Raw genomic sequence first — 27,426 nt, 5'->3', positions numbered from 1 at the left:
AGAGGCAAAACTTACAATTTATGGCAAGGTAGAACAAGGTCTGTTCAAGTCAGATATGTCAACAATAAGCAGAAACTGATGCCACAGACAGTTTTCCAATTTACGCCATATCTAATATTCGCTTTAAAAAAAAAGCAAAAAACCCGACATTCCATCTTAAAAAGAGTATCTTGCTGCTGATGAATATAAGAATATTTAACACAAACTCTGTGCCTGTTACTGGAAGTTTAAACGTAAATTCCTTCTTCTAATTCAGAACTCACCAGATGTGCGGTAACCTAAACAATAACAGAAGAGAACACTGAACAAATGGGTAGACAAAATTACTCTACGGCTGGAGGACGCGCACAAAAGCGCTACAGTGAACCCAGCATCTCGCGAGTTCCCCAAGACAAAGCCGATTCCCAGCACGCACCGCGGCCAGGACTACACATCCCAGCATGCAAGGAAACACCATCTCCCCAGCAAGACTACTATTCCCGACATGCTCTCCTGACAGCTGGTCAACCTCCTCGGCGTCCGGGGGGGGGCGTCTCAGTTCTCCGCAGAAGTGTGGCGTGTCTCTGCCCAGCCTCTCATTAGAGTCTAAGGATCGGACCACACCTCCCTCTAGTCAGTTACAAAGATTACTTTTTTTCGGGCCATTCTTCATTGCCTGTTTTATTAGGATAGCAGGAGAGCCTATGGCTAGGGCAGGCGGGGCCGTAGGCGGGTCAGCCTGGCCATCTTGAACCAATAGCGCTGGAGCGGCTTTCCTGCCGCCATGGCAACGGCGGCCGTCCCTAGAGGGACCAGCCACCCATTGGGTAGCATCTTTCGAGAAGGCTCGAGAAGAAGGAAGCGGAAGTGGCACGTGGAGAGGCCGGTGGAGGCGCCGGTGAGTAAATGCCGCAGATTCTGGAAAGTTCCGATCAGTGCGATACATAAGGCTGAGGCGCTGGGACCTCCCCTTCTGAGTCGGTAGTTCAGCGGCGCGGCGGTGAGCGAGCGGCTGCGGATCTAGGCGAGCAGCCCGAGCTGCGGAGCGACCCGCGGAGACCCAGCGCCGCTTTCTCCCTTGATTACTCCTCTGCGAGTCGCCACTGTCACCGGGAAGCCGGAGGGGCCAGGCCGGCCGACTGTCCGTGTGTCCGTCTGCGTGACAGGAGCGGACCCCGTGGAGCCGCGCGTGGTCTGGGCAGGAAGCGGCATCCGGAGGACGCACACCCAGATCTACCCGAGGCGGAGGCGGACCGAGAGCCGGCCATGTCAGTGGTGGGGCTGGACGTAGGCTCTCAGAGCTGCTACATCGCAGTGGCCCGGGCCGGGGGCATCGAGACCATCGCCAACGAGTTCAGCGACCGGTGCACCCCGTAAGTGGTAACCTGTGTTGGCTCTGGGGGGAGGTTCTGGGGCGAGGGGAGCACGCCGGCGGGGTCTCGGAATCCCAGGAACCCCAAGCTTGCGGCTGGCTGCGGAGCGCGGGGGCGAAGGGAGGGCGATGTGGGGAGCGGTGCCCCACTCCGTGGGGTCGGGGTGCCCGTGGCCCAGGTGGGCGGCATGCTCACCCACGAGCAGGGGAGGGGGCTTGCCGCCACGAACCCGAGAGGGGGTGTCTTCGGGATTCGTGGGGCCAAGAGAAGCCTCCCAGGGTCGTCGCTTTGGGCGGGCTTCCTCCTGGGGGCCGAGGTGCGGCCAAGCCCGGGGCTTCTCTCCCTTTTTTTGGCCAGAAGGTTCAGCCCGCTCCTTCCGCGGCCGCCCCCGTTTTCCCACCCGGCTTCTCTGAGCTGGCTGAGCCGCCCCCAGCTGGTTCCCCTCCTTCCCCGCAGATCTTTGCGCACCGCAGAGCTCGGGCTGCCGGGCTTTTTCTTCCGCATTGTGAATCTCGAAATGAACTCTGGAAGCTTCCAGAGCCCGTCTGCTGCTGCTTGTGCAGTGAGCAGGCGGATTGTTGTTAGCGACCAGAGAATCACTCCTTTGATAGATGACGCGACCTCTTACTCACTCTTGGAGCATTTGTGAAAGACGTAAACGGCCTTTTTTGCTCATTTTATGAAAGCCATTAAGAGGAAGCCTGATATGTGCTCTAATTTCTTTATTAATTTTGCACAGTCTAAATAAGATTAAAATTGCATACTTTGTGTTAGAACTCCTCTAGAGGATGGATGTTGTCAGTGAATTAAATGGTATTCTACAGCAGCGTGGGGTGGGCAAAGGGTAACATTTTAAAAGCAACTTTTTTGGGGGGGAAGCCTTAATTTCTGAATATGATGTATGCAAACATGCCTACATGTACGTTAATAAAATTAACTGATTATTTCTCAGGGAAAATGGTGTAGGTATTTATTTATTCCTAAGTGCGTTAAACCCAAGATAAAAAATCGTGGAATGAAACATTAAGCCCAAAGGTGAAATGATTGGGTTTATATCGCCATTTGAGTGTAGATGAATTTATGAAAGTGACTGGGAAATCAGGAAATAACCAACTAAATACAGCATCAGTAGCACTGGGAAGACTGGTACTCCCTGAGCATCACAGGCATCAACCTCTATAAATTTAGTCGTTTCTTTAGTTGTGCAAAGGGCTTTCATGCCTAGATGCAGTTTACGTCTTTGTTATTTTTGATCCAATGAAAGACTGGGAAGAAATTTTGTATGTAGCTATAGTGACCATTGTGAAACTAACAGGAACAGGTATGACTCTGAAAAATATAAGCTGAGGATAGTGTTGGCTTTTCCTTTAAAAATTTTTTTAATTAACTGATGTTTGACTCAACTGCATTGGCTACTGTTAATTTCTGTTTAATGTAGTTAATTTGATTCTCCTCTTGGAAAAATGAGTAAATTCATTCTGGGACTGCATATTTACTCTGAGCTCAGAGTGATAATCTGTTTTTCAGAGGGCGTTTTAAAGGTCTAGCCTTTGCTCCAACAGTTCTCTGGCTTCTAGGATGCTATTTAGCACCTGCTCAGATAATCTAGGTCTAAGATGTCTCTATTATACCAAATTAAAATTTGATTCAGCTTGGTATTCAATGCCTTCAGTGTATTCTCATTTTGCTCATAAACCATTATTCCTACCTGCCATCTAATGCATCCTTCTCACAAGACTCTAGTGCTCGTCTCTGCTCTGCTGTCATTCTTTTTCCACTGCTCAGAAGGTTGTCTTACAAGTCACTCCATCTCTTCAAAGCTGACTTAAAATGTAACTGATTCCTCAGTCCTTTTGCTCAACAATTACAGGCCTGCTTTTTTCGTTTTTTTAATCCTGGAGAGTCAGGTGGTGTATCAGGACAGCAATAAGTATGATGGTGGCCTGTAGATATGTATGGAATTGGTAACTGCAAGTAATTACACCATATTTTGTTAATCATGTGTCTAGAGCCAGTATTAATAGTACTCTGACTTTTCAAAGGGTTTTCAGAGTTAATGTCCACTTCCTACTCAGTTGGGGCTGGGAAGGTTACACTGTACCTGTGGTATTGGAAAGTGCCCTCTGAGCCATGGAAAGCCTGGGGTGGGGTGGGGTGGGGTGCTGAGCATGCACCAGCCACCTACATCGGGTTCTCTTAGAGTAGCCCACCAAAGCTTTAGACTCTGAAATTGTGTTGGTTTTGTGCCCCCTTCCCCAAGAATGGGTTTAAGATATGTGTTAGAATTTTCCTCGTCAGTTAAAAATGTGCATGTTTCTGTTCTATGACATTTGTGAAACACGGTTTTTAAATTTCTTCTAGATCAGTCATATCGTTTGGATCAAAAAACAGAACAATTGGAGTTGCAGCCAAAAATCAGGTAGGTTCTTCTAAGAGAATTCTGATCACTTTTTAAGGGAGAGGTTTTAAAAGTAAAATCTCAGAGACATAAAAGAATAGGAAATACCTAAGCCTTACCTATTTTGGAGCTTTAGAATTATAATGCAAGTATTCCTTATGAGCCCTTAGATGAGCCTTTATTTCTTCCTACTCTTCCTTTTGTTTACTGAATAAGACCTACTTTTTAACTTTCTAATCTTCAACCTTAATTTTTAGTAACTTTGCTACCTTCTAATTTACCTAATTTGAAAAAATTATAAGTGAGACACTCAGGAGTTCTTTCATGTGAAGTTTCTCGTTGATACTCTCATTTAAGAGTTAAAGATTCCTTTTATAGAAGTTATTTCTTTAAAAGTATTTTAGATTACCTAATAATTAAGATAGTACAAGGGATTTTTTTGTTTTTGTTTTTGGCTAGGCCTGTGCTGCCTTACATGGTAGTCATGGGCATCATGTGTCTCTGGAGCACTTGAAATGTACCTTGTCTGAATTGAAATGTGAAGTATAAAATACTTGTGATTTTTGTGTGTGTGTGTGTGTGTCTTTTGTCTTTTTAGGGCCACACCTTCTGCATATGGAAGTTTCCATGCTAGAGGTCAAATCGGAGCTGTAGCTACTGGCCTGCACTGCAGCCACAGCAACACCAGGCCTGAGTCTTGTCTGTGACCTACACCACAGCTCACAGCAGTGCCGGGTCCTCAACCCAATAAGCGAGGCCAGGCATTGAACCTTCGTCCTCATAGATGCCAGTGAGATTAGTTTCTGCTGAGCCACATCGGGAACTCCAAAATACATGTGATTATGATTACTTAAAATGAAATAATAAACTCATCAGTTTTTTACATTGAGTATATGGTGGAATGATAGTATTTTAGATAGATTGGGCTAAATAAATTATTGAAATTTTACTTAGTAATGGGACTTGAAAATTTACTTATGTGGTTCCCATTTAGAGCTCACATTATAACTTGAACTTTGGGGGTTGGGGAGAAAAAAAATAAACAGAAGTATGAAAATCCCTTTTGAGAGGCTTTTAAGAAATTGAAAGTAATCCTATTATAATATGTAAACATATCAAAGTAACATACATTGTACACCTTAGGCCTATACAGTATTATGTGTCAGATTTCAATTTTTTAAAAAAAGGTTGGAAAATTTTTAAATACGGAAAATAGTATTGCTAAAAAAGAAACAACTGTAAACCCTGGAATATATTATGGTGGGTCGGAAGAGATGCAAGACAAAAGAAAAAAACAAAGGAAAGGAAATGGGTAAGCCCACTCAAATAACCTACTCAAAGGGGAGAGATGCTTCAGTGAAAGTGCAGGAACAGCCTCCCTAAACAGGCCAGCAAGGAGGCGGATGACCCTGACCTGGGCTCGTGCTGCGTCTTTGTGCTTACATCTAGCCTGTAGACTCCCAGGCATGCTTCGTCTCAGTTTTAGAATCACAAGGAGTTTTATTACATAAACATTATTTGAAATATTCCATACTCCATATTATTTGAAAACGAGTGTTGCCAAGTCATATCTTGCACTTTATAAGAAGTACATCAGAAAAAAAGTAAATAGTAAATTGTTTTGGTGTTCGCAAACTAACAGCTTTAGAAATCTCAGTTTTTTCAGCTAGTTTTTAATTTATTTTTATTTATTTTGCCATGCTGGCAACTTGCAGAAGATCCTGGACCAGGAGTTGAACCTGGGCCACAGCAGTGACAATGCCTGATCCTTAACCACTAAGCCATCAGGGAACTTGATTTGTTTTTTTTTGTTTTTTTTTGTTTTTTTTGCCTTTTTGCCTTTTTGCCTTTTCTAGGGCCGCTCCCACGGCATATGGAGGTTCCCAGGCTAGGGGTCCAACCGGAGCCACAGCCGCTGGCCTACGCTACAGCCACAGCAACGCAGGATCCGAGCCGCATCTGCGACCCACACCACAGCTCACAACAACGCCCGATCCTTAACCCACTGAGCAAGGCCAGGGATTGAACCTGCAACCCCATGGTTCCTAGTCAGATTCGTCAACCACTGCTCCATGACGGCAACTCCTTGATTTGTCTTTAATGGAAGGTTCCCACTTGCTGACATCTTTTGAGTGGAATATGCTTTGAAGTGGGACTTGTAAATCCAGAGTCTAATCCTCAGAAATATGTATGTGCTGGTGGCTCAGCAGGTTAAGGATCTGGCTTTGTCACTGCTATAGCAAGGGTTCCATCCTGGGCCCCAGAATGTGCCTTTTTTGAAGGCATGGTCAAAAAAACATACATGAACATGCAGTTGGAAGTGTTATTTCATAGAAACTTTGTGAATTATCTTTGCCTTTTCTGCTTTTTGGTATAGATAATTAGCATTCTGTGCTATTGATAGGAAAAGTAGCAATCCATTAGCTATGAAACTTCCAAGTATAGTGGAAGAAAAGTAATGACATAAAGTGATACGAACAGTTCTTGGGGTTTATTCAGAGCTGTAGCTTTCCACTGTCTTCGAGTTTATCTTGCAGATTTTGAAGTCTGTCTCTCTCTCACTGCTTCCCTCCTGACATTTCGATAGGAAAAGGAGAAAGAATAAAGTCCATTCATTGATGGAGAAGTTTTGGGCTCTGGGGAAAGTTACTTAATATCCCTGTGATTTGAGTTGGACGAGTGACTTTCTTTTTAATTGCTCTAAGTACTGATAGGTGTTGAGATAAGAAAAACTTTAAATCTCAATTTTCTTTTGCAGCAAATCACTCATGCAAACAATACAGTGTCTAATTTCAAGAGGTTTCATGGCCGCGCATTCAATGACCCCTTCATTCAAAAGGAGAAGGAAAACTTAAGTTATGATCTAGTTTCAATGAAAAATGGTGGAGTTGGAATAAAGGTAATATAATTGAGCAGTCTTAAATTCCTTACTCGGAAATTGTTTAATTCATCTACAGAGCAAAGTGCTTAATTCTTAACATTTAACTGAGTTTTCTTAATTGAACAAGGTGGTCCTTTAAATTTTTTTTTTATTAGCTTCTCTTAAACCGTAGGCTTACGTTTAAATCATCCTTAGGAATTATTCAAATGGTATATACTGTATAACTTAATTTGTGTTTCTTATAACTTCTTGGCAATTGTAAAATTTGCGTGGTGTTTAAATAAAGGAAGCTAAATTATGTTGTCATATCAAACAACAGTCTGTTCCAGTACAGCTTGTTTGGAGAGCTGTAGTGTAATACAACCAGAAATCTTTTTTTAAACTACAGAGACATTTCTGTCCTGTGATCTACACAAAATAATATTTATCCCAGTGATTCATCTTTCAGTTAGAGTGGAAATTTACTACCTTCTATAATGTTTGGACTAGTACTTAGAATAGGGGAAAAATCTGTCCCAACTTTTTTCCTCCTCTTCATCTCAGGGGAAAGATATCTTTCTTCCCTTTTTGCTTTGATTTGCTTTCCTATCCCATTTTGTCTTCCTTTTGCCTTTCCTTTCCTCCTTTTCTAAATAGTTGTGGCAAAAAAGATTTTCTGGAAGAGAATATGTACTTTTTGGAAGTAAATTTGAGCGTGTAGCTCTAACAACTGAAGTATTTACAGCGTTTTCTTTCCTCGATGTAGGTCATGTACATGGATGAAGAGCATCTATTTAGTGTGGAGCAGATAACAGCCATGCTGCTGACTAAGTTAAAGGAAACTGCTGAAAACAACCTCAAGAAACCAGTAACAGACTGTGTTATCTCAGTAAGTAGAATGCAGCAAGGCACTGTGTTATATTTTAATTTTCTTTCTTTCTTCACCTTACTTTTTAGTCTTGAGTGTGTGAAGACTGTTCTACTAGAGATCAGAATTCCCCTGGACAGTAATGACACAGTATTCAGCATCGTGGCAGAGTGGGTTTGAAAGTTATTTTCTGCCGGAAGTTGCAAAGGTTTTTGAGTGGCAGTTCATGTCAAAAAATCTTTCTTTTTGAAAATATAGACTGGTTGAATTGGAGGCTATTCTGAAGTTAATGTATTGTTAGTCTGTGTACTGACAACAGTAGCTTTTAAGAGTTCTAGCCTCATATGAGAACTGGTGAATTAGTTCTTGGTGAGCATTAGTTTTAAAAGTGTCATGGCTCAGAGGAAACAAACCTGGCTAGTAACATGAGGATGCAGGTTCGATCCCTGGCTCGCTCAGTGGGTTAAGGATCTGGTCTCTGATCCTGAGTTGCTCTGGCTGTGGTGTAGGCCGGTGGCTGCAGTTCCAACTGAACCCCCAGCCTGGGAACCTCCACATGCTACAGGTACAGCCTTAGAAAAGGCCAAAAAAAAAAAAAAAAAAAAAAAAAAGAAATTGTAACCTAGCAGTAGTGACAAGACCTAGATTTTTGTAAGCTCACTACTTTCACTGGACGGTTGATATAATGGACAAAGCCATCTTTTATTTGGACCCAAAAAGCTAGTTGTATATTCTGCTCCCCGAAATGTCCAAGGGCACCTCTTCCTTTTTTGTTTTTGGTCTTTTTAGGGCTGCAGCCGAGGTATATGGAAATTCCCAGGCTAGGGGTTGAATCAGAGCTGTAAATGCCAGCCACAGCAACTCGAGATTCAAGCTGCGTCTGTGACCTACACCACAGCGGTGGCAATGCCAAATCCTTAACCCACTGAGCAAGGCCAGGGATCGAACCCATGTCTTCATGGATGCTAGTTGGGTTCATTTACCGCCAAGCCACAATGGGAACTCCCAGGGCCACTTCATCTGCAGTGAGTGTGCTCTGCACCAGGATTCTGTAATAAACTCACCTGCAGCAAGGTCTTTGCATCTGACCTGTCGGAACAGAGGCAGAAAAGCTAGAATTTCTCTCTGTAGAACAGTGGGTCTTCTCCTCAAGGACTATCTGTCTGTTGCTTGGAGAAATGCTGTTAATCTCTGGTGTAAAATAAAAGAACTAAGTTTTAAGTCAGTGGTCCTTTTTTCCTCTTCCTCCCTCCTTCTTAAGTAACCTAATACGGAAAACAGAAGAAAGGGTTCTGATTTGAAAGATGAACAGAGACCCATCTTTTGCTCTTGTCTCTTTCTCAAGTATTTATAGATACTTGGGGAGAAATGTGAAAGCCACTGTACCAAGTTTTCTCTTAGGTACTTTGCAGTTAAGTGGTTATATGAGTGTATTGTTAGATGCTATTCTGGAAAAGCATGCTAGTTAAAATGCTGTCCTATAATGCAATCAGAAGAATTCATCTAGCTGGAAGTTGACACTCTTAAGAAACTTTATCCTCCTTTTGCTTTTTCTCAGAAAAATCAACAGGCTTTGCCAAAAATATTTTGTATTCTGAACAGGTCTACTATTAGAAGGTGTCCCATCTATTAATACTTGAACTCAGCAAATAGTAAGCTAATGGGCAGCAGCATATGCTACAATTAGCTCTATTGTCTCTCTCTCTTTTTTTTTTTTTTTTTTTTTTGCTTCTTTAGGGCCGCATCTACGGCATATGGAGGTTCCCAGGCTAGAGACTGAACTGGAGCTGCAGCCGCTGGCCTACACCACAGCCACAGCAATGCCAGATTCTTAATCCACTGAGCGAGGCCGGGGATTGAACCCACAACCTCATGGTTATGAGTCAGATTTATTTCCGCTGTGCCACCACGAGAACGCCACCTCTATTTAAGTTCCTGTATTCTTTATAGTTAATTACATTTAATATTGAGTGTTGTCTTTGCAGAATAATTTCCAGATGTCCAAAATTTAAGACTAGTTTGGAAATGGTATTTCACCCACTTAAATTTAAAGCTTTCTATTAGGTTTAAGTAATGTAATATCTTATGACTACTCCTGATCAATTTTTTATTTCAGGTTAATAATAAATTTAATACTGTAATTTTAGGGCAGTCTTTTCAAGAGTAGTCACTGTTTCTGAAAGTTCTTTTTCTCCTTCTCATTTGGCTATGCACCTGTTAGCTGGACTATTGTGAATTTATTACAAGCGGGTTGTTAGGAATGTTTATGCCTTTTTGTGTTCTAGGTAAGTTAAAATTCTTTCCCTTCCTGTTTGCAGGTCCCTTCTTTCTTCACAGATGCTGAGAGGCGATCTGTTTTAGATGCTGCACAAATTGTTGGCTTAAACTGCTTAAGGCTTATGAATGACATGACAGCTGGTAAGGAAAAATTTGTTTTTATGTAATATTACTATCAAAACTAAAGACATCGAGGTACTGTTATCAAATGCTTTCACATAGGTGTGCAAACATAGCCTATTAAAAAACATATGTCAGATTTGTAAGCAAAAATTCTAGCCTTTCAGATGCTTGTTTTAATGAGAAATTGGGGGTTCTGTTGTTCAGTAACCACAACCAACTAGTAACCATGAGGATGAGGGTTAAGGATACGGTGTTGCCATGAGCTGTGGTGTAGGTCATAGATGCACCTCAGATCCTGAGTTGCTGTGGCATAGGCTGGCAGCTGCAGCTCCAATTCAGCTCTTAGCCTGGGAACTTGCATGTGCCGAGAGTGTGGCCCTAAAATAAAAGTAAAGTAAAATGAAAATTTGGCAATTTTGTCCAATTTATGAATCTTTTTTCTTTAGGAAATTCTTGAATATGTATTTTTTGATCCTTTAAATTAGGTGTATTGGGACTAAGTTTTTTATTTCCTTACACTGTTACAGTTAAGAAACAGATTTTTCCAAAATATTATGATTCTGGCTTTTACAACTACCTTGACTATTGATGTAGGCTTTTTTTTTTTTTTTTTCTTTCTTTTCTTTTAAATCTCCTCCTAGAGCTGGTATCAGTTTATTGGGATTACAGATAGACTCAAAGTCAGTCTCGTGTACTCAGGCACAGCAAATAAGACATGGTTTAGTGTATTTTTAATAGATGTTTTAACAATTCTTGGAGTTCCTATCATGGCTCAGCGGAAACAAATCTGACTAGGAACCATCAGGTTGCAGGTTCTATCCCTGGCCTTGCTCATTGGGTTAAGGATCCGACTTCGCTGTGAACTGTGGTGTAGGTTGCAGACGCAGCTTGGATCCCATGTTGCTGTGGCTGTGGTGTGGGCCAGGCAGCTGCAGCTCCTATCTGACCCCTAGCCTGGGAACCTCCATATGCCATGGATGTGGCCCTAAAAAGCAAAAAAAAAAAAGACGCTTAAAGTATTAATAATGATAAAGGTGTATTTTTAAGCACACATATTTAGAAATACAGTGGTTTCAAAATCAGAAAAACCTGACAGACTGTTTAAGGTAGATCGGTTATATGCTCATTGGTTGGAACTGTAGTTGCTGTAGTTGTGTATTAAATTCTTAATTTTTTTGGATAAGCAATCTCCTGGCAGGTTGTGGTTAAAATGTAAGTATTGTGTAATGCGTTTGATGTTGTTTGTGGTTATATGTGGTTCACATGCCATTGTTTTTGTACCACATATGTCTGCTCTGTCATATCTCTCCATGTATTTAAAAGTGATAGCACGTTTATTATTCTAAAACCAAAAAAGGATAAAGTAACTGATGCCAAGAAAATTGTATTAAGTCGGATTAAAAAAAGGAATGTGTTCATATTTAATTGATCGAAGTCCAGTCAGATTTCCTGCTTGTGTAATTGTATCAGTAACAATGAAATTCCTAAGAAAACGTGTAGTGTACCAAAGAATTGAAACATACTATTTTTTTTTTTAGTTGCTTTGAATTATGGAATTTATAAGCAGGATCTCCCAGGCCTGGATGAGAAACCTCGAATAGTGGTTTTTGTTGATATGGGACATTCAGCTTTTCAAGTGTCTGCCTGTGCCTTTAACAAGGGAAAATTGAAGGTAAAGTAATAAATTGGAACTGAGTGACCCACATGTCAAAGGTGTTATAATTGCCATTACTTTAAGCTGTTGGGCTTCTAGGTAATGAGTTGTTCCTAAGGTTGGATCTTCATAAAGACCACATCATGGTTTTAGCATACTCTTTAAGTGTTCTTATTTAGGAAAGAACAGCTTTTTAAAAGACTCTTCTGTGTGATCATTAAAAGTCAGAAATACCTTAGAGATTTAGCATTTCATTTGGATTTTGTAGTTACATACCCCTGAACTGACTTGAGTTTCATGTTACAGTTGAAATAGAAATTTTGAGTCTATTATTAGTCTTTAGTTCGAGTTACAGTATTTAAGATTTTAGTTACAAATAATGAATGAAAATAACCGGATTATTTGTTGTTTCAACTAAATTAGGTACTGGGAACAGCTTTTGATCCTTTCTTAGGAGGAAAGAACTTTGATGCAAAATTAGTGGAACATTTTTGTGCAGAATTTAAAACTAAGTATAAGCTGGATGCAAAATCCAAAATTCGGGCACTCCTTCGTCTGTATCAGGAATGTGAAAAATTGAAAAAGCTAATGAGCTCTAACAGCACGGACCTACCACTGAATATTGAGTGCTTTATGAATGACAAAGATGTTTCGGGAAAGATGAACAGGTGTGTCTTGCATTCTGACAGATTAAACAGAAGTAACTTATTACTCAAACTGTGGTCTGGGTATAGTTGTAGCTGTGGTGTTTTGAGTCTTGGCCCACATTTCAAGATTGTGTACTAACTCCATTAGAACCAGGGTTACTTCTGCAAAGAGGTTTTTAGGAAGATTTGTGCTAAGCACCCTTATGATGAAGTCTTTCCGGTATTCACCTTTTAGTATTTCTGGGCCAGTAGTTGAATAACTGCTTCAGAAAACAGTTTTCACAGAAATATTTTGAAGTGAATGGAAATATTCAAAGTAATGAAAATGGGGTCACATAAAACATTAAGGAATAAGATGAAAATCTTAATATAAAAGTGATTTCTTCCAATAAGTCTAGTCAAATTGATTTTTCTCCCTGTTCCTTTTCTTCATCTGTTTTGTATATTTTTTGAAAAAAAAGTTATGAATTATAGACGGTGAACTTGGCCCATGTGTTATTCAGGGTGTCTGGGCAAAGAAAAAGTGTGTTGATAAAACTTGTTCATACAAATAGGACAGTGGAGTTCCCGTTGTGGCACAGCGGAAATGAAATCTGATAGGAACCGTGAGGTTGCAGGTTCAGTCTCTGGCCTTGCTCAGTGGGTTAAGGATCTGGCGTTGCCATGAGCTGTATGTGGTGTAGGTCGCACATGCCACCCGGATCTGGCGTTGCTGTGGCAGTGGCGTAGGCCAGCAGCTGTATCTCCAACTAGACCCCTAGCCTGGGAACCTCCATGTGCTGTGGGTGTGGCCCTAAAAAGGAAAAAATAGTAATAAAGTAAAAACAGGACAAGATATTGTCCTCACCGTAACTTTTTTCTAAAGATTTATAAAGTTTTTCTCTTAATTGCCAAGGGCACAATTTGAAGAACTCTGTGCTGACCTGCTGCAAAAGATAGAAGTTCCCCTTTATTCACTGATGGAACAAACTCAGCTCAAAATAGAAGATGTGAGTGCTGTTGAGATAGTTGGAGGCACTACACGAATTCCAGCTGTGAAAGAAAAAATTGCCAAGTTCTTTGGAAAAGATATTAGCACGACCCTCAATGCAGATGAAGCGGTGGCCAGAGGGTGTGCGTTGCAGGTACGGACTGCCCTCCGAGGCCGCCTCTCTCCCTGCTCTTTCCTTAGACCTCTTCTGCTTGCTGTCATCATGGTGGGGGGTGGTCATATGTAGGCAGAGTGCTGTGTCCAGCTAGATGCCATAAGGGAGTTCCTTTTTAAATAGATCAGTAAGGCTGTGGGGACCCAAGGATCTTCATCTGGAAGATTTAGGAAATTTAAGATGAAAAGGACTATAGAGCTAATGTTTCTCAAACTGGCGATGAGGAATAGGCAAGATTCTGGGGGAACCATAGAAAACAGCTGTAAAGCATTTACTAGCTTGGGTAGTTTCCGTCATGGCTCAGTGGTTAATGAATCTGACTAGGAACCATGAGGTTGCAGGTTTGATCCCTGGCCTTGCTCAGTGGGTTAAGGATCCTGCGTTGCCATGAGCTGTGGTGTAGGTCACAGACACGGCTCAGATCCCAAGTTGCTGTGGCTCTGGCGTAGGCCGGCGGCTACAGCTCCGATTAGACCCCTAGCCTGGGAGCTTCCATGTGCCGCAGAAGCGGCCCTAGAAATGGCAAAATGACAAAAAAAAAAAAAGCAAGCAAGCACTTACTAGCTTGTGGTAGTGGCACCTGTTTCAGAGCACAGGGGAGGGAATTAGAATTGCAGTCAGTGTCATAAACTGATTTGTGGGAAAGTTTGCATGGTTAAGAGTATTAGCTAACAGGTGGTTTTATGAAATAGCTGCTCTTCCTCCAAATTGATTTTAACTTTCTAATCACCTAAGGCATCTCAGAGGCATGAAGTTTGGCAAAGCAAAAGCACACAATCTAAAAGTTACTAATGAGAAAATTAGTTTATATTTAGGATACTACAGTCAAATCTGAGTAGTTTTTTTAATATACACTCTTTAAAATATTCTTTTCCATTGTAGTTTATTATAGGATACCGAATATAGTTATCTGTGCTATACTGGAGGAGCTTGTTTATTCCTTAAATCTGAATAGTTTTCACTAAAGTTTTAAATTAATTTGTTTAAAATTTGATCTAGTTAGGACAGTTTTGGTTTTTTTTTTTTTTTTGAGATAAAGCGAGAGATTCTTTAAACAAAGATATTAATAGACAAACTGACTGTTCTGTCTAAATAAAAATGGGCGCGTCTAAATCCACCTGTGGTCTGTTGGGTGTTAGCTGCCCCAAGTCTGAATTTACCATTGCTTGCTTCATTCATAAGGTTACTTGAAAACAGGAACATTCTATGTTTTACCTTTTTTCACTTTGTCAGACACTTGACAGGCAAAGTGGACAGAGCTGGTTGAGTGTATATACACATTCAAAAGTGACTTAGCTTGTGAGGGAAAATGCTATTGGCGGGACATTTCTGGGGAGACCAGTGATATTTCCTAAGCCTCAGTGAAACTTTTTACTAAATACTAGTTGCTTTCCTAGGAGTCACTGTACTATCTTTATGCATAGCGACTGCCCTTGTGTTCAGACAATAAATCATGCAATTTGTAATTTAATTTACCTATCCTATTTGAAAGTTTACATTAAAAGCTGAGTGAAGTTTCTCACGTGCTGATGATCATCCTTTTTTTTTTTTTTAAGTGTGCAAGTCTTTCTCCAGCATTTAAAGTTAGAGAATTTTCTGTCACTGATGCAGTTCCTTTTCCAATATCTTTGGTGTGGAACCATGATTCAGAAGATGCGGAAGGGTATGTAGGAGAAAGTAACTTACAGATACTGTATGTTAATAGAAAGCAACATTAACAAATGGCTCGTACGGTAGAGTGATTAGCTGGGAACTTTCAATAGCCAAACTCACCAAAACATTGCTATCATTTTGGCGTCATAAATGGGGAGCCGGGGTTGGTACACATCTTAGAACATGTCTGTCTGCTGTGTAGCCTCGTGAGCCTGAACACAGTGCTTTTTCTCTCCTCTCAGCGTCCATGAAGTGTTTAGCAGGAACCACGCTGCTCCTTTCTCCAAAGTTCTCACCTTCTTGAGAAGTGGGCCTTTTGAGCTAGAAGCTTTCTATTCTGACCCTCAGGGAGTTCCATATCCAGAAGCAAAAATAGGTAAGCAATTAATTAATTGTATTTGTTACTGTTGAGAAGACTTAATGCACAAACTTAAACATTTTTCCTATCCTCAGCAATGCTGAATGGAACATGGTGGCGACGGGGAGCTCTTTGTTTTAGTGATGAATAAACTGGCCTATAGCGATGGAATGACTTGCTTATGCTCCTGTTCCTTCCAAGTGTGTATATTTAGGAACACTTGAGTATTTCTCCTTTTCTGATACAGCGTATACCTAAAAGATTACCACCTACTTTTAATATTAACCTTTCCCTTGGGTGAAATATTACTTGCAGAATGATACTTCCAGTTTAAAACCTGGCTTGAAAACCATTGAAACTACTTCTCAAACGTGCCTTTTTATTTTAATCTTTTTGGTACTTTTTTTTTTTGAGAGACTTGACGCTACCCATGTATCTTTACCCATGGTAACTCTGGAAATCCGTGGGAGAGCACAGGCATCTTCTTGAATGCCCAAGTCTCTTTCCCAGGATAAAATTTGCCAGTATTGCTAGATCTTTTCAGGATTACCTTTGCCCCACACCATTTTAATAATGAAATTGTTTGAAGGAGTCTAACCTGGCCTGTTGCGTTTTCTTTCTTACTACTTAAAACTAAAAATGTTCTGACACGGGAGGGTTTTATTTTTTAAAACAGTTTTTATGAATTTATTGATAATTTAAGAAATTATTGAATATAGACTAAAAATTAGACAGTCTGGATGCTATTTCCCACTGTGCAGCGGATACCTGAGCTCTTTAGCATGACCTCAAATTTTTCAAAACCAGCAGAACTGAAAAACTTGCACATGGTAAAAGAGCCATCTTATGTCTTTCCTGTGAGTCTTCTTGGATGCCTTATAGTAAATGACATTTTTTTTTTTTTTTTTTTTTTTTTGTCTTCCTGCCTTTTTTCTAGGGCTGCTCCTGCGGCATATGGAGATTCCCAGGCTAGGGGTCGAATCAGAGCTGTAGCCACTGGCCTACGCCAGAGCCACAGCAACAAGGGATCCGAGCTGCGTCTGCAACCTACACCACAGCTTACGGCAGCACCAAATCCTTAACCCACTGAGCAAGGCCAGGGATCGAACCCACCACCTCATGGTTCCTAGTCGGATTTATTAACCACTGTGCCATGACGGGAACTCCAGTAAATGACATTTCTTTAAATGGATCTTATGGCAGTTATTTCCTGAACCTAGTGATTAATCTTTGACGAACCTAGTAGATAAATGTAATTTTCTGTATGTGCAGACTGCACTTTAAATACAAGGCTGTTAAATCCCATATAGTACTCCATATATAATAGGTTCAAAAAATTATATTTTTTTTCTTTTTTAGGGCCACACCCATGGCATATGGAGGTTCCCAGGCTAGGGGTCGAATCAGAGCTACAGCTGCTGGTCTACACCACAGCCATAGCAACAGCCAGATCTGAGCCACATCTGTGACCTACACCAGAGCTCATGGCAATGCTGGATCCTTAACCCACTGAGTGGAGTCAGGGATCAAACCCGCAACCTCATGATTCCTAGTCAGATCATTGCCACTGCACCATGACAGGAAGTCCAAAGAAATAATTTTTTTTAGTGGTCTCTGTAATAGCAATACTATAAGTGGAAGTGACAACTGACACTTAGTACTTAGTTCCATAGTGTGTGTGTCATTTTAGGGCTGTACTTGTGGCATATGGAGGTTCCCAGGCTAGGGGTCAAATCAGAGCTGTAGTCTCTGGCCTATTCCACAGCCAAGGCAACTCAGGATCTGAGCTACATCTGTGACCAATACCACGGCTCATGGCAACGCTGGATCCCTGACCCACTGAGTGAGGCCAGGGATCAAACCCTCTTCCTCATGGATACTAGTTGGATTTATGTCTGCTAAGCCACCACAGGAACTCCCTAGAGTCAATTCTGAAATGCTGTGAATTTCTTTGCGTTGTAGGCCGATTCATTGTTCAGAATGTTTCAGCGCAGAAAGATGGAGAAAAATCTAGAGTGAAAGTCAAGGTGCGAGTCAACACCCATGGCATTTTCACCATCTCTACGGCATCTATGGTGGAGAAAATCCCAGCAGAGGAGAATGAAGTGTCTTCCGCTGAAGCAGACATGGACTGTCAGCATCAGAGGCCACCAGAAAACTCAGACACCGAGGTAAGTTTTGTGGTAAGCCTTTGAGTTTGAATATATAGTTGACTTAATTCTAAGCCCTAAGAGATGAGTAGGGAAGGGTTAAAATATATTTTTCTTAATTGCGATTAAAAATTTGCATAGTGATAATAGCAATTGCTCGATGATGGTAATACACAGCCTGGAGTTGGTCAGTTGTGATCAATTGTGTAGTTTTATTTGAACTAGCATGTGACAATTTAGAGTTGGTAAAGTTTCTTTGTTTTTGTTTTTAAGACATAGGCCACATTTTGAGAAGTCAAATGGTAACTGATGATTATGGAAAAAACCAAAACAAAAACTATTTGGTGAAATACATACCAAATGCTAAAGGTGTCTTATTTTTTTCAGTTGTATGGCAAAGTTTGCTTTGGTATTTCAGAGCTTACTTGCTTTTATTTACACCATTTGCTGTGTTGTGGGAGGAGGGAAGAAAAATGTCCAGAGTATGGAGAGTTGTTATTGTTCCTGATGGTAATTTAGATTTCTGTCAGCATGAATGCTAGTTTTACATGGTCAGCAGAGAATTTTAAGAAACTTAAAATAGATGAGCTATTATAGTTCACTTCAGGATAAAATCAGAAATAGCTTAAATGAAGAAGTAGGCAGCATAGTCATTTAGTTCAGGTGTAAGAAAGTGTGGTATCCCTGTGGTTAGAGAACGGTTATCACTCTTCTCATTCCTAGAACATTTAAGGAACATTAGCATCTGATCCTTAGTTCTGTTCTCATCAAGAAAAACTTCAGTGTAATGAATTAAATGACCAGTGCCACATACGTTCTCATTTGGCTACAGACACCATTGTTCTAATGCCGGTTGTATCCAGTCTTGTAGTACCTTTTGGAATATACTTACACCAGGAGTGCCTTGCTTCTGAATACTTCAGTGTCTGCCTCAGGATCTTGAAGCTCTGGAAAAAAAAAAAAAAACATGAGACTTCAGGGTGGGCAGAAAGTAGTTATATTCAAATGTTTCGGGCGTCTCCCAATGGCGGGAAAAGATCATAACAAGCACTGATTTACTGGGAATTGAGGTGTCTGAATGTGTAGCATGTATCTTCTTTATCCTGGGCTCTTTTGAGTGTAAATAGCTGGATCATGAAAAGAAAGTGGGGCCAGAGAGTGTCTTTCGTCTCTAAACTGAAACAATGAATCCCCAGAGAACTGATCATTGGCTGTTTTATGCACCTGTTCAGTTCATTGACACGGAGGTACGTTGAGATGCACGTGATGGCTGCTGGTGAAATTAGGTTTGGGAAGTTTGTTTCTGGGAGAGAGGCCTGGAGTAAACCTACTTCCTGTACTTCTGAGAGTTAATATCTGTGTAAGCCTACATGAAAATTTCTTAAAGGAGCGCTCTTGGTTGTCACCATATCAGTCAAAATGCCTACTGCTTGTGTTATTTACCTATACTAACTGTTACCATTCAAAGAATTTCTTACAGGTTTACAGTATCTAAGAAGTTTTCAAATACTTTGTGTTCATTTTGCTTTTACCCAGTATCTTCTCCCCCCACCTATTAAGATTTCAGAAATGGAGTGTACTGTCTTTGGTGCCCTGTAACCTTTTAAATTTATACAAGTACACCTGCTTTCTACATCCTTTGTGCCTGGGCTTTCATTTCAGAAAAATATCCAGCAAGACAACAGTGAAGCTGGAACACAGCCCCAGGTACAAACTGATGGTCATCAAACCTCACAGTCTCCCCCTTCACCTGAACTTACCTCAGAAGAAAACAAAACCCCAGATGCTGACAAAGTGAGTGACTCTTCTAGTTCATTCCATTAGACAATGTTGCAACATGTGATCATTAATAATATCTTTCAATCTGCAGTTTCAAGAGCAAGCACCAAGTTATCTTACTCTATGTAGGATTTTTTCTCTTGTTAATTTTCTGTTTTTCAAGTAAAACCAGTTAGAGGTACTCGAGCTCAACTAAGAGAATTGAATATCCTGCTAATTTTTAGACCCGAAAGCTTCTCTTGATTAACTGCCACTCCAAGCAACACGAGGCGAATGCTTAGCTTTTGTTGTCTTCTTTAGTGCTAGAGGTATATGCAGATACAGCGTCCAAAATAGATACATCCCCGCGCTGTGTGGTTGGTTTTCACTTGAATTCATCTGATGATAAATACATGGGCTATAGGAGTCTAGTAAACTTTTTCTCCTCTCAAACTGCCTGTCAAATTTTTAAAAATAAGTATAATCAGGTAATAAGTAGATTGCACTTCGAAGTAATTGTTCTTTTTTCCTGATTCCACAGTATGTATTGGAAGCTAAATTAAATAGTTGTGTTATGTCCTTTGAAAGATGACAACTTTTAGTCAAAGCTTTACAATTCATGGTCAGATGGACATTGGGATGTTTCCATTGTTATTCCAGATCTGTGCTTTGCAGAATTTCATTCTTTGTGCAGATTGCATGTAAATTATTAACCTTTCATTAGCACTTTCAGTTTTTTTCTCATTCTGAGGGTAGAATTCCTTACCCTCGGATGAATTACAGAATTGTCCACTGGAGTCCAAATTCACTTTACGCTTGGGTCAGAGTTTCCAGTTTTTAGTCTCCCTCACCCTGATTCATCCTGTGGGGGTCCTGATTCTGATTTCTGAAGGCCTCTTTTTGCTTCTGTTGAAGAGTTACATGCTGATGGCATAGTAGCATTGCTTTCTTTGCGTTTCAGCATCACGCCCCTTCACTCAGTGTTGAGCATTGACTGACTCAAGCGATGGTCTCAGTACCTGCCCAGAACATGATGTTGGGTAGTATCTCACCTTCTTAGTTGAAAGTGGGCACTAGCGTCAGAGCCTGTGGGACATGATCACAGACCCCCTTGGGGGCTCCTTGTCCATGCCGTGTGGAGTGCCATTTTGTGATGCGTTGGTTTGGTCACTGGCTGGTTTGCTTGTGTGCTGCTGGAACGTCTTGTCCCGACTTAGCCTCCATGCATGTGACCATCATCCATTTGTTTCCCAGATAGCTGTTGTGCTCCTCTGGTTTCCTAGGTGTAGGTGTCATTTTTCTTTCTTACGTTTCATGCCCCAAGAGCAAGCTCACTCAGTATATTGGAAGGTTCTCATGCTCCCAGAGGGAAGAAGACATGGGCAGTGCAGGGTGACTGACAGATCATTGCTAGTGATGCATCTGGCAGCCCTTCTTAGACGTGTGATGTCTAAGGAACGCTGAAACAGAAGATTGGGAAACATGTCTTCTCGTCCTGTCTCCATCTTTGTAGTTTTAGGAAAGCCATTGAACCTCTTTCAAGTTCCACTTTCTTTATAAGTTGTCTAGAACTTCAGCATCTTTCATAACTCTCCCAAATTACCCGGTGTCAGTGCTTGTGCCTCATGGCATTGTCTGTTCCTGTTTGACCATCTTAGCCAATCAGGGAACATGTTAAACACCCGCTGGTTATCTTAAACTGTTCTATAGCTGAGCTTCCTAAATTGTGTTGTCATTTGTGCTTATAGGAACCTGCAGAAATGAAAATACTGTGAAAGGCTTGGAAAATTAAGCCATAGGAGATACTTACTTCTTTAGCCCTGTATTTACGTTTTTAAGACTTTAAAAAAAAAATCTTTTTATCCTGCAGAGTTGCTTATGAGAAATGATATGATTCAAAGGCGAGGAGTAGGAATAAGGCACTATATATATATATATATAAATACAGACATATATGTGTGTATATAATTTCCAGATTCAGGACAAGTTAAAAGGCACTTAGTGTAGTGGTAAGTGTAATTAAAGTAAGTTTAATACTGGGATATAACGACTCATATACTACAAGAATAGAGTTGATCCTAACATGTGTAGCAGTTGATCAAAGTCTATTTGGGGTTATTACTAGATCATTAAGTATAATTTAAAGGTGTAGCAATTTAATAATATATATTTTTGACTATTTGGAGTCTCAAAAGGGATTAGATAGTAAAGACCTATGAAGAAAAGCTTGCAGGCGAGATCAAATTGAAGTTTAGTGTGAAATGAAAAAGACCCTGGTGAATGCTCAAAGGGAATTGTGGCATGTTTTAAGTGTAACTGCAGCCCTGATTTAAAATGGGCGGGTGGGAATTAGATGATCTTATACATTTGTCCAACTTTATGATTTTAGGGGTTTTGCTTTTGCCTGAGTCATCAGTAAGATAGGGAGATTTTTCTTATTTAAGGATTATTTAAGAATCTCTCCTTTTGTTTTTTAAACCCTTCTTCCAAAGGCTAATGAAAAGAAAGTTGACCAGCCTCCAGAAGCTAAAAAACCCAAAATAAAGGTGGTGAATGTTGAGCTACCTATTGAAGCCAACTTGGTCTGGCAGTTAGGGAAAGATCTTCTTAACATGTATATTGAAACAGAAGTAAGTACTTCATTTAAATGTTTTTATTTTGGAATGTGTTCAGTTGTCCGGCCCTGTTACTCAAATTTCTAATAGATAAATTTCTGTAATTCTTCTATCTCAAGTTTTCTACAGTTTTTAGGGATAGGATGAAGCCAAAACTAATGGCTTTTCTGTTTTAATTTTTTGTCGGCCATGCCTGCAGCATTCAGAAATCCCTGGGCCAGGGATCAAACCCACGCCACGGCAGTGACATTTATTTATCCTTGATTTTAAAATATAGTGGCAAAATTGTATGACAGCTACACACTGGTCAGTATTAATCCCAAAAGGAGACCGCCATAGAAGTACATAAAAGAAAACAAATGAAATTGTATAAAACCAGTAAATTGGGCTTTTTTTTCCCTTTGTATTAAATATGAAATGCGAAAGCTATGTTTTAAAAAAAAGATGTTAAGAAAACCCTCATTCTTTGTATTTAGAAAATGAAGGAATTGTTGGAAGAATTTTTCGAGGTATAAATTAGAACTGTTAAAACTATTTTATTTTATTGTTGATTTTGTTAACTCCAGAATCTAAATAGTCAAAATTTAGTTACACTGAGCAGAAGACCAGACCTAACCTTTGCTATTCCCTGACAGGGCAAGATGATAATGCAGGATAAATTGGAAAAGGAAAGAAACGATGCGAAGAATGCAGTTGAGGAATATGTGTATGAGTTCAGGGACAAGCTGTGTGGACCATACGAAAAATTTATATGTGAGCAGGTATGTTTAGAGCTCTGTTTTTATTCAGATAATCTATATTTTGAAGTGTTGAATATCAAATTTGACATTTAAACCTCTACTACATTATGTAACTTGAGCTTTTTGAAAACAGAATAGAACTTGAAATAGAAATTGTATAAACAGTGTCATGGAGAGAGGCTCAATAGTAAAGAGGAGTTTTATTCTAGTTGATCCCAATGACTTTAGTTTTTATCATCAAAGAAAGAACCTGTCAGCACATTTATTCATAGTCTGTGACATCAGTTACTGGGGCCTGTAAAGCTAAGTGGGAGAAAATCCTTTCTTTCAAAGACCTCAGCCTTTTTTTATAACTCTGGTCCCTTGGCTGCTCTCTGTCATTGCTTTACCCCCTAAGACTTGTTCATCCAGTCATTCCAAAGCAGGCACCAGTATTCCCCTTAAGACTTTTCTAAGCTTCCAAAAGCAGTATGACTCTTAAGTGAATCCCGGAAGCACACCTGTGAAAGCTGGACCTTGAAGAAGTACTGGCTAGATAGAAATCTAGAGTGGTTTGGGGATTAATTCTGAAGTTAAGAGAATTTAGATTGAGGAGTCTCTTTTAATCCTAAGGTCTTTGAGCAGCCTTGTAACATATTTCATTTTCATCTCCGCCCTAACATTTCCTCGATTTCTTACAGTTGGGATTCAGAAGTAGAGCTGACCCAAACCAGCTAGACTTCCTAAAGCTAGAGTAGAAATACATACTTTATGTGAGTTGGTTAGGAATAACTTTTTTGTGTGTTAAGTGATGGAATTGTTGACTTGGTTAGTTTCTCTTTTGGTATTAGTTGTGGAAGTGCGTAGAAAGTTAGCAATCAAGACCTAATTGGTTTGGAGAATAGGAAGATAATTGATCTTTGGTAATCACATTTCAGTGTGTTAATTGTCCAGAGATGGATTTCTGAAATACTGTAAGTCAATAAGAGTAGTTTACCAAAAATTCTTGAACATCCCTAAATTAAAGACAGACTGAATTAAAGACTGTCAGTCCCTCACGTGAAGTGTTGTGTGGAGCTAATGGTATTGTGTTTATTGCTCCCTCAGGTTTTTCAGTGAGGAAACTTCAGCTGATCAGAGTCTGAGGGTGACTGTTTTGTTATGACAACTTTTTTTTTTTCTTTTCTAGGGCCCAACCTGCAGCATATGGAGGTTCCCAGGCTAGGGATCTGATCAGAGCTGTAGCCACCAGCCTACGCCAGAGCCACAGCAACGCGGGATCTGAGCCGCGTCTGCAACCTACACCACAGCTTCCGGCAACACTGGGTCCTTAACCCACTGAACGAGGCCAGGGATCGAACCCGCAACCTCATGGTTCCTAGACGGATTTGTTAACCACTGCGCCACCAAGGGAACTCCCTGTTATGACAACTCTTAAAGTAACATTGCCACTAATAATACTAATTCTCATGTTTTGTATGTAGGATCATCAGAATTTTTTGAGATTGCTCACAGAGACTGAGAACTGGCTCTATGAAGAAGGAGAGGACCAGGCCAAACAAGCATATGTTGACAAGTTGGAAGAATTAATGGTAAGCCCTTCTCTCCCCCTCGAGAAAACAGTACTGATGTTTTAGACTATAGCCTTTTAAAATATAATGATGACAAATACTAATTTATTACATTCGGTTTTAGAAAATTGGCACTCCAATTAAAATCCGGTTTCAGGAAGCTGAAGAACGGCCAAAAGTGTTTGAAGAACTGGGACAGAGGCTGCAGCACTATGCCAAGATAGCAGCTGACTTTAGAAATAATGTAAGTCTTTGTACGCAGGGTGGAACTTACCCTAGATTTTAGAAGCTCCTAGTTCAGTTGAGAAACCTTCACTGTGAACAGATGTTCTTAAATGAGAAGTTGGGCTCTGGTGTGTGGGACCCGAGGTAGACTGGCGCTTCATGAAAAGCTGGGTTAAAGTAGATGTTACTGTTAATACTTCCGTCTTCAGAGGCACCGTGTTCTTCCATTTAGGATGAGAAATACAACCATATTGATGAGTCTGAAATGAAGAAGGTTGAGAAGTCTGTTAATGAAGCGATGGAGTGGATGAATAATGTCATGAACGCTCAGGCTAAAAAGAGTCTTGATCAGGATCCTGTGGTACGTGCTCAGGAAATCAGAGCAAAAATAAAGGTGAGTGTTACTGTCCAGTGTTACTCAGAAATTCCAGTTGCAATCATTTGAGCCTTAAGCAATAGCCATTTTTCCTTAAATCTTTTACCTTATTCTGAAAGCAGATTTCTTAGTTCATTATTGATGCTAGAAAATGTAGAAGATTTTATAAGTTTCTATTATATTTCTATTTCGTTTAGTTCAACAAATAATTTGTTGAGCCCCTGTCATGTGCCAGCCATTGTTCTAGAGGTTAAACTTTAGTTTGCAAGGTCCCCACCCTGTGGAAGTCACCTGCCAGTGCATGGAAGACTTGACAGTGAACAAGTACGGAAGGGTATCAGACTGCGTTAGGTGCTGAGGGTACAAATAGAGAGTCAAGGGGATTAGGAAATTTAGGGTGATGGAGAGGGACCCAAACTGGCATTTTATCAGGGAAGACCTTGCTGAATGCATGAAACTAGAAGAAAGTTGGGAAGAAACTGCTTTTTATCTGGAAGAATATTCAAACACACGAGCCTATGAAGTCATTGGAGTTAAAAGCTTGAATTCCAGCTCTCTGTTCCCTGGTTTTTCTGATCCTGAGGTTGTGACCTAACCTCTCCTCCATAGGTGGGGGTGAAGATCCCCATCTTTGATACTTGCGGTGAGGATTAATGGGGCAATGATAGGTGAAAGCTTACCAAGTTTTGATCATGCTTCAAGCTGTAGTTTCTGGCAGCTGTAATGAGCAGAGGTATTTATAATTGGAGTTGGTAGAAAAATACTGGTTCAGGGATGTGGGAAAGTCATGTAGAGCTAGTCTGATTGTTCACTTTGTTTTCCTTCTTAGGAGTTGAATAACACTTGTGAACCCGTCGTAACACAACCCAAACCAAAAATCGAGTCACCCAAAGTGGAGAGAACTCCAAATGGCCCGAGTACTGATAAAAAGGAAGAGGACTTGGAAGGCAAAAACAATTTCAATGCTGAACCTCCTCACCAGAATGGAGAATGTTACCCTAATGAGAAGAATTCCATTAATATGGACTTGGACTAGATGACATTAAACTGGTTTAGTCCTTCAATTAATAAAATATTTTTGCCATAGTATGTGATTCTACATAACATACTGAGACTATTTATATTTTCTTTTTTAAGGATGTCTAGAAATTTTGTGTATTATATGGAAAAAGAAAAAGCTTAAGTCTGTAGTCTTTATGATCCTAAAAGGGAAAATTGCCTTGGTAACTTTCAGATTCCTGTGGAATTGTGAATTCATACTAAGCTTCTGTGCAGTATTGCCATTTGCATCACTGAGGATGAAATTGACTTTTGTCTTTGGAGAAAATAAACCAAACTGTACTGCTTGTTCAAGAGGGCTGTGATTAAGCATTTGTTCCTGCCAAGGTAGTTTTCTTGCATTTTGCTCTCCATTTCAGCATGTGTGTGGGTGTGGATGTTTATAAACAAGACTAAGTCTGATTTCATAAGGGCTTTCTAAAATTAACTCTGTCCAAAAGAATAAGACTTTTCGCTTTGATAATATTAAAAATCCAATGACGCAAAAGCTAGTGAAATGTGTTAGCAGCATGCAGAACAAAACCTTTTAAAATACATCTCTTGTTATACAGTGCGTTGTCATGTGAAGGTGTAAAATGGAAGAAACATTTGTTTGTAACTGATATTGTGAAACCTATGAGCTTTAAAATAAAGTTCATCTTATGGTGTCATTTCTAAACGGTTCTGTCACTAATTTAAAAAATGGGATTGGGGCAGCCTGGTATAAACTATGAAATCTAATTTTCCTTCTTTGCTGTTTCTTACATATGCTATCACCTTCTCCTGATACAAAAGTAGTGTATGTTTGTTATAATTTTTCTTAAAATATAAGGTTAACTGTAACATCTCCCACCCAAAAAGAAAACATTACTTCTTGTAATTCTTCCAGCCTTTCTCCTAAAGGTGCAGTGTGTGTTAGTTGTGTAGGCAGTTTTTTAGAGCTTGGGAAGTGAGTAAATGTTACTGTAACTTCACTGCTGTCCTGAGTCCGGTTACAAAGACGTGTACACACATAGAAATATTTTACCTAGTCCCAGTATTGGTGGGCTTATGTGTTTCTCAAGTTTTTGCGTTCTGAAGAATGCTGCAGTAATTCTTGTCTCAGGACAAAGCAGAAGTAGTGTTTGCACTGGGGTGGGGAGAAGGCCTGTGAACTTAGAATAGGGAAGGGGTTCTTACCCCCATGCAAGAGTCACCTCCTGCAGTGAGGACCAGCTCTTCCTCACCAAGTGCAGCTGCCCTTCTGTGAACAGTACCTACTGCTGAGCTACCCTGCACCAAGTACTTCACAGTGTGATTCTCAAACGGTCCCTGAGGTTATATTAAGTAATTTACAAGATCACTCAGGAAGTATCAGACTTGGGAACAAACCTGGGCGCTCAAGATTGTAAAGCCCACACTCCAGGCAGCCATTCTACGCCAACAACATGTCTTCATTTGTGTACTGAATATTTCAACACTTAGTTGCGTTTTGTGAATTGAGTATTTTATTCATTCTCAGTTATAAAGTTTGAATACTGGTTTTTGTAGGAAATGTTCTTACAGGGAGGGATCTTAACCATTCGCCAGGTGGCCAACATTTCCCTATTTTGAATTACAGCGTTTTCCATCTAGAAGCTTTTTTTTTTCTTTTTCTTTT

General features: G+C 40.3%; 1 protein-coding gene across 2 annotated transcripts; it reads left to right on the top strand.

Annotated features, from left to right (window-relative positions):
* On the top strand, positions 812-26,466 carry HSPH1 (heat shock protein family H (Hsp110) member 1). 2 transcript variants are annotated; one of them, NM_001097504.1, is given in 18 exon segments: positions 905-1,352; positions 3,714-3,771; positions 6,509-6,649; positions 7,377-7,499; positions 9,797-9,896; positions 11,417-11,550; positions 11,956-12,200; positions 13,075-13,303; positions 14,881-14,987; positions 15,220-15,353; positions 17,298-17,506; positions 19,148-19,279; positions 21,736-21,873; positions 22,494-22,619; positions 24,062-24,169; positions 24,273-24,392; positions 24,606-24,767; positions 25,579-26,460. In NM_001097504.1, coding segments are annotated over 18 exon segments (2,580 nt in total). In that variant the 5' UTR covers positions 905-1,245; the 3' UTR covers positions 25,786-26,460.

This window comes from Sus scrofa, chromosome 11 (assembly GCF_000003025.6).
Source record: "Sus scrofa isolate TJ Tabasco breed Duroc chromosome 11, Sscrofa11.1, whole genome shotgun sequence".
In the NCBI taxonomy this organism is placed as follows: Eukaryota; Metazoa; Chordata; class Mammalia; order Artiodactyla; family Suidae; genus Sus; species Sus scrofa.
The sequence above is the reverse complement of the archived record's forward strand: the minus strand, read 5'-3'. Positions and strand labels throughout refer to the sequence as shown.